Source organism: Trachymyrmex septentrionalis, unplaced genomic scaffold (assembly GCF_001594115.1).
Source record: "Trachymyrmex septentrionalis isolate Tsep2-gDNA-1 unplaced genomic scaffold, Tsep1.0 scaffold9, whole genome shotgun sequence".
Taxonomy (NCBI): domain Eukaryota; kingdom Metazoa; phylum Arthropoda; class Insecta; order Hymenoptera; family Formicidae; genus Trachymyrmex; species Trachymyrmex septentrionalis.
The window spans coordinates 1,527,938-1,535,456 of record NW_017306091.1 but is presented as its reverse complement, the minus strand read 5'-3'; the positions used below and the strand labels follow the sequence as shown (position 1 = coordinate 1,535,456).

Genomic DNA, 7,519 nt, shown 5'->3' with positions numbered 1-7,519 from the left:
ATTTAGTATTTAGTATTATACAAATTGCTGACTACTATATCAGTTTACCTTACGATCAAATTTATAAGTCTTGGAACAGAGTCCCATTGTAAGTAGAGAAGTGTACTTGTAATTTATTATACACAAATATTGTACTTTTCTTACAGCTTATAATGGGATTCTGTCCCAAAACTGAGAAATTTGGTCGTAAGTTGAATTGATTGTTCAATTTCTTGATAATAACAAAGCCACTAATAACATTACAAAATAATTAATGGTATCAAAGGATGTCCTATTTGCACTGTTTGTATTAAAAAGCCTCGAATATATTCCAAACGTTACTAAATTATCTATAGGGTTATTTAAGTATATAGTAACATGTAGTCGATCATTTTCAGTGAAAAAATCAACTACACTAAACTTCCAATCTTCATTATTTAGCGGAAGTAAATTTGGATTTAACGTAGATGGCATAATTAAATTGGTTTTAGGATTGTCGAACTTTGCTGTGATATAAATAGTGTTGAATACTGTTTCTGATTTTTGCACGGAACCGCATGATGACACTGAATTGTTCAAGCACTGAATTATACTGCATGAACTTACGGCAACATTATCATTAACGAGATTATTTGGAATAGAACGATGACCGTTAAAAACCATTAAACGGTATTTTATACTTGGGTCTATTTTTGCAATTTCTATTCTAAAGTCGCAGCAGAAGTTATTTTGACAGATATTTTTTGTGATATTTTCTTCTAAAGGGAACGTTTCAAAGATATCAGTATCATCATGTAACAAACGTATTTTATCATTGACTATCATTATATTATTTTCCCATTTCTTCCGTGATTCATCGTGCTCCTTCTGATGGTGAGATAATAAAACTTTTTGACTTTGATCCTTTAAAGGATCGTAAGGATCTTCAGTGTATTGAGTTTCTATATTTATTTTGGGTACTTTAAATATCAATATTTCCTTTCGCGTAATTGTAGGCATTATTGCCTTTCCAATTCCTCTACGACCTGCATGAAATGTATTGTATATATATTTGAGATATTTTAATTGTGAAAAGTATTCAAAATATAAAACATGTAATTTTACATACCTAAGTAAATTCCACTGCCAGCATTACCAAAACTAGGTCTGTTATAGCCTGAGGCTAAAAGATTTACATTTTCAGCAAACGACCATCCTGCTTGTAATTGTACAGCTAGAATAATTAATAATATTAGTACACATATACATTTATATTCTGATGAAATCTTGAGAAAGGAGAAAAAATTTTGCCATATTTTGTTTACCTGTTAGGAATGGTACTTCAGAAAACCATGCTGTAGGGTATACAAAATCAGTAACTTGGTGATCTCTTGTTAATTGTAACGCGGGTTTACGAAAATATATATCAAAACATGTAAAAGTTCCAAATTTGACTCCAAAATCAGTATCAAAACTTACTACTTCTGGTGTTGTTGTCACATTAAATTGGTATTCTTTAGAAAGATTTGTTTTACGATATCTGTTTAATTATAATTACATAAGTATAAAACTGCGAGATGTCTTATTGCAACTGTAATTATAACGAATAACTAGATATATTCTAACCTGGCTATAATTTTTCCTGTGCGATCAAATACAACGTTGGTGTTGTAATAGAACATTTTGTCTCTTGGGCAAGGTTCATCAGAGCAAAGTTCTTTCTCAGCGATATTGATTACCACATAGATTTTGTTGCTTCTTGCAGCACATGATATTTTTCTCAATGCCTGTGCTTTCAAAATTCTTTTTAGATAATTTCAATATATTACATTAGTTTCTTGCTATATAAAAAATTGTGTGGTCTATATATCGGTACATACATCGCTAACTTTAAAAATATCTTGACAGCAAGGTATATAATTAAATGAGGCATTAGGAACAATAGTTGTCCAATCCTCCAGTTTTTCTCTTTCCGGAAAATTCATTGTTGTCAAACCAGCTTCAGGAAAAACGATTATATCAACAGCCTAAAAATTTAGATGTCCTAAGTAATTTTTGTAACATACAACATGTTGTAAAAACTATACTAATTCTTGGACGATATAATTGTTTGAAATTATTTTCTTTTAAAGAAAACTTACATAAAGATTAGCTATTTCAATAAATCCTACATATTCATCAGAATTTATTTTCAACGTCTCGTTGCTGTTTATTGAATATTTTGGAGAATATTCTACTACAGCTGCTATATAAGTTGTTGTGTTTGGTGTTGATGTCTGTAATAAAATATGTAGAATTTATAGAATAGTTTACCGAAGATGTTTTAAATCGGACAGTATAATACTAAAAATGTATGTACTGCTAAATATCACTGCTAAATAGATGAAAATTGCTTATGTTTACCTGATGCGATAGATGTGCACATGCTACTAGTAGATAAACAATAATCCACTTCTGATTCATATTTTATAATCTCAATTATGTCTGTAAAAAGAAAAAAGATTATTAAAAAATAAATAGTTTAAAAATAAATAGTTATTAAAAAATAATTACATAATAAGAAATAATGAATAATTTACATAAAAAAATTATAATTTGAAAACAGATCATATATAAAAATTTAAATTATAAATTTTTAATAGCTTCAGAAGTATGCACGTAAGTTTTTTTTAAATTTTTAAAGACAAAGGAATTTTGTATTTATTCTGAATCTATATTTTGGCAAAAAAAGAATTGATATGTAAGTACAAAAATATAAAGCATTATTTAAGACGAAACAAAATTCTTTTTTCATGAATTACATGAGAAAAAAACTATTTTTAAATTGCTATTTTTTGGAAAAAAAACATTTTAAATAAAAATGCTATATCTAGAAAAACACATTTTGGATAAAAATAAAATGCATTTTAAAGTTAAAAGTTGTACTTTAATGTGGCATAAATGAAATTTAGAAAAAAACTTGTTGTCGGTGCCTTTAACGCCGTCTTTTTTACAAAACTTATGTTGCCGCAGGCAAAAATATATTAGAAATGACTCATGCTGGTCTTGGAAATTTTATCGGACAATATTATCTGCGTAATTTTCCGCTAATTATTAGAAACGTAATCCTCTAATCGTGGGACTTGAAATGACGCGTACTTACGTATTCTAGTAAAACTTGAAAAAATTTTGGAAAAAGTTATGCCACGATCATTTTAATTTTTATATATAATTTAGACACATAAAAATATGTTTTTTTAATCTGAAAATTAGACAATGGTATTCTTACGTATTTCAAAAATCGAGCTATTTTTCGTCAATATTGTGAAATGTTATGACATGATGAAGCAATTTGAACATCGGATTTGATTTTAGAGTGTCAAAATACATAAGAATAGCATAATAATATCACATTTTGTTAATACAAATTTAATAAATCATTTCTGTATTCACATTTGAATAAAATTTTTTTTTCCAATATTGCGTACTTATAAAACATTACTGATCAAATTTTCAAAAGATAAAGCTACAATATCCTAAATTATATACACAAACTGTAAAGTAGATTAGACAGAATGAGTTGAAGCAATATGTGATATAATGGTATAAATCTGTGTTGAAAAAATAATTGATATAATTACCTAGAGTAAAATTACTTATGTACTGCAGACAAGTTTCTTCTTCGTGCGATCTTATCATGTACGTAGCGTAATACTACTGGTGCACATTCGCGCTTTAAGTTACCTATAGAGAAATTGATATTTTAAGTTCCCTTTCCACGATCCTGTTGCGATCGTCAGCGCGGCCGGTGGTTCAGTTTTTTTCCTCGAAGCGTTTTCAAACGAACAGCAGCAATTAGATCGGAATTAGATTTTGTCGCGCATACTATTTTGCATATTCACGAACTCCAAAAGTCCATAGGTTAACGCGCTATTGCTGTTTTTTTTGTACTTAAGTTTAATAGGAGGAGTTTGCGAGATATGACCACATGAGAGAGTTAACCACTTAAAATATCACATTTAAATTTCGCTTCAACTTATGGCCTTGATGGCGAATCAGTTTCAATTATAATTGTTAATTACATTTTTTTTTATACGTTGTCTTATCATAGGGTTACACCAGGAATGTTTCTTCACAATGTTATTTCAAATTCTATAGGTCATTAATTAGTTATAGTTCGAAAAAATACATTGAATACATTTCTCTGTCACGTCTGATATAAAATTTTGTTTAATTGCATAAATAATATTATGGATAGACTATATATTTTAAATTCTTATTTGATTCTCTATAAAATCTTTTCTGAGTTAAAAGTCGTGGAAATTTTTATAACAGATATCTTCTGCCGTAATGTTTTTATGTTTGTATTTTTATTTGACAGCGCTTTATATACAAATAATTCTTGATAAGATAAGATCAGATTCACAAAAAATGCAAAAACAATATAATGATTGATCGATCGACAATGATTTAATCATTGTAGAATGAAGAAAGAAAAGTAATTTTATAAAATAGTCTTTTGTGTGTGATGTTACAATATTCTTTTTTAAAAATTATTTATGATGGCTTATGACATTATTTTAGAATCGAGCTTTAATTTTAATGTATCGTTGGAAATATAAAATTATAATACATTTATTCATATAATTATTTGCTCGAAATTCGAGTAGAAGGACCGAAACTGTTATGTAGTATGTAAATTATATTTTTCACGGGGATTCATTATGATACGTATCGATCCGGAGACGCATCACCTAATAATGATATTATTATCGTCTACGAATATTTAGGTATCTCTAGATTGGCCATTGCTGGGCCCTTCCGTATACAGTCGGCTGCATCATAGTGTGCTGTGACAAACGCAGAAAAAATCGCCAGGTATAATCCGGCGTTTGGAATCGGTATGCATCCCAAGTGTGTACAGACCTATCACAACCAGCCACTCCGGTCTTTTAACTCTGTCGTCCGTTTCTGGATCGCGTAGTTCTGATAGGTTCACCGATCTTCTTTCCTCATCGATAATTGATTGTGATCTGCAATATTAGTTCTGCCAATAATCCGATATTTATTATCTATCAAATATCGGTAGAAATTCGCTTTCACAGAATTTTATTTAAAGAACTTATTTCTATATATATGTTTATTTTTCATGCAAAATAGAAGACACTTTTTAGTTTGCGTTTATGTTTTTAAAGCTTTATTTTTAGCTCTTATTTAAGAGATATAGTTTAAACTCTAAAAACAAAGTGGTATGATATGGCATTGGCGATCCTCCTCTATATTTTCCGGTAAAAAATGAATATGTATAAATATACATAAACATGTATAATCATATACGAAATATGTTCATACATGTTCATAGATTTATTAGTCTTTTGTAAAATTAGCGTAATAAAAATAATGATAGTAATGTGAAAACATTGAAAATAATTAAAGATAAGATAATTATCGCATTGTTCGTTTTAGAAAAAAACAAGTTTCAAAAAATGTAAAAAAAAATTGTTTATACACAATTATGCATAATTTTAGATATAATTATACATAAGTACTTTTTTTACATTTCTTCAAACTTAATTTTTTTCTAAAACAAATAACATGAAAATTACTCTTTTAATTATTTTCAATGTTTTCATATTACTATTAATATTTTTTTTTATTTATTCATTAAAAAGTAATTTTACAAAAGAAAGAGAGATGTATGAATATGTATGGACATATTTCATATATGATTATACATGTTTATGAATATTTATGTATGTTTATTTATATTTATACATATTCATGCATGAACAATGTTTATTTTTTATTTTATCGCTTGAGATGTTACAATTTGAGATAGTAGGAAAGTGATGAGCAAACATGTGCAGAAACCTTAAGACATATTTTTTTTTAAACCTTTATCAATTTAAAATAAAAAATTTTAAATAGATTTTATAAGAATTTTTTATATTTTAAATTTTATAAAGATTTTTAAAAAATATCTCTTAATGTTTCTATTCACTCATTACTATTATTTTATATGTGATAATTTCGATATTATTTAATTGATGGTCATTTCTCGTTAGCTTGATGTGCATTCGTTTAACTCCGCTTTTTTATTGTTTTAAAGCTAATTGTTAGGTTTTTTTTTATTAATTTTCTTACCGATGGTAAATAAAAATAGGTTTTTTACGCCACTTAACGACTAACACTTTTCCCTCCTGTATACCATTTAATTTCACTTCTAATTGAGCCTGTGCCAAGAGATCTCGTGTAGGCATCCAAAACAACACATAATGCAGTAAGTGAGCTTTAAAACCGTATAATCCGGCAACACTAGCAATTGATAACATTGTATTTAATTATATATATATATCTGAGTTAACTGAAGATTCTACAGAAATATTTATTGTTTTCATAGAAGAGTTTTCATATTTGATGATATAAAATATCAATGATACAGGAAAGATATGATAAAATTTTTTAGAAATATTACCAAAAAAGCACATGCTTCTTAACTCTCTTCGTTCATCAAGGTTTATCGTTTTGGGATCCTTCAAAGATTCTCGTCAATATTCATCAAAATTGGGTCTTAGTAAATCACTAGGAATATCTGCGCAATTTCTTAAAGTCTGATTCAAAATAATATGAAAGTAATTATATACAAGGAGTAAATTATATACATTATTATTCATGAAAGATTGATAAAACTAATTATCACGTTGTTCTTTATTGATTACTTTACTGATTACTATTTATCAGCATTCTATCATGATTTGTAAATATCATTGTGAAATCATTAATTGTTGATTTACTGTATGTGACTGATTTTAAACTAGCTGCGTTCTATTTAACGCTCGCACGCTCGCGAGCATCGTTTATCCTTGTTTGATAAACGATAAAGATAAAATAATTTCACGAGTGTCGTGTAAGTGGAACGCAATTTGTAAATTATAATTTATAAATAATAAATTAATTAAGATTAATTAATTGATAGACATGATTTGTCTTTTCTCAAGTGCATATAGAAAGTCAAAAATTCTATTTTGAAAGAGACGCTATTGTACATCTCTTATCGAAATATTAAGGTTTTTTTGAATATAATTTAGTAATATTATTTACATTTCAGTATATCTCAAATCTTTCCCGAGATAAACTATGTAACAGATTTTACTTTCCATATAAATACTTACAGTTAACTTGGTATAACTGTAACAAGGATGAGAGGCATTTATCGTAATTCGCAATAAAAACACTGAATATGTATTTCCTTGAACAAAACATTTTTAATAATAACACTTATTTAAATATATTTATTGTTATATCGCTGTAGAATATTTGACAATATAAGTAATGTCTGAAGTTCCGTAGAAATTTTATTTTTTCTCACTTTAATTGTCAAACAAGCAACTATGGTCGTACATTACTGCCAATTGATTGTCAGTATTGAAAATCTAATATAGTTCCCGGTATATTATACTGTACTGACAATTGGCAATGATATATGAATACGATTTATACAGTATACATTGATATAAATATATATATTATGACACATAAGTGTACAATTTATGACATATAAACAATTTCGAAATTATAACAT

At 27.4% G+C, this 7,519-nt stretch overlaps 1 protein-coding gene and 1 pseudogene across 1 annotated transcript; both read right to left on the bottom strand.

Moving 5' to 3' along the window:
* Positions 1-204: 204 nt before the first annotated feature.
* Positions 205-3,649, bottom strand: LOC108755661 (vanin-like protein 2). The gene is made up of 8 exons (XM_018498797.1): positions 3,579-3,649; positions 2,362-2,442; positions 2,100-2,234; positions 1,839-1,985; positions 1,585-1,745; positions 1,284-1,498; positions 1,088-1,192; positions 205-1,004 (listed from the first exon to the last, which is right to left on the bottom strand). Exons 2-8 carry the CDS (start codon positions 2,419-2,421, stop codon positions 205-207), a joined length of 1,623 nt encoding a protein of 540 aa, XP_018354299.1. The 5' UTR covers positions 2,422-2,442; positions 3,579-3,649.
* A 1,063-nt stretch (positions 3,650-4,712) lies between these two features.
* On the bottom strand, positions 4,713-6,269 carry LOC108755624 (annotated as a pseudogene).
* Between the last annotated feature and the right edge of the window lie 1,250 nt (positions 6,270-7,519).

Excerpts from the sequence above, each read along its gene's own strand:
- LOC108755661 (XM_018498797.1), bottom strand. The coding sequence starts at position 2,421 with ATGAATCAGAAGTGGATTATTGTTTATCTACTAGTAGCATGTGCACAT. Across the intron at positions 1,986-2,099 it reads TTGAAATAGCTAATCTTTAT|GCTGTTGATATAATCGTTTT; the intron begins GTAAGTTTTCTT and ends CTAAATTTTTAG. Across the intron at positions 1,499-1,584 it reads ACAGGAAAAATTATAGCCAG|ATATCGTAAAACAAATCTTT; the intron begins GTTAGAATATAT and ends ATAATTAAACAG.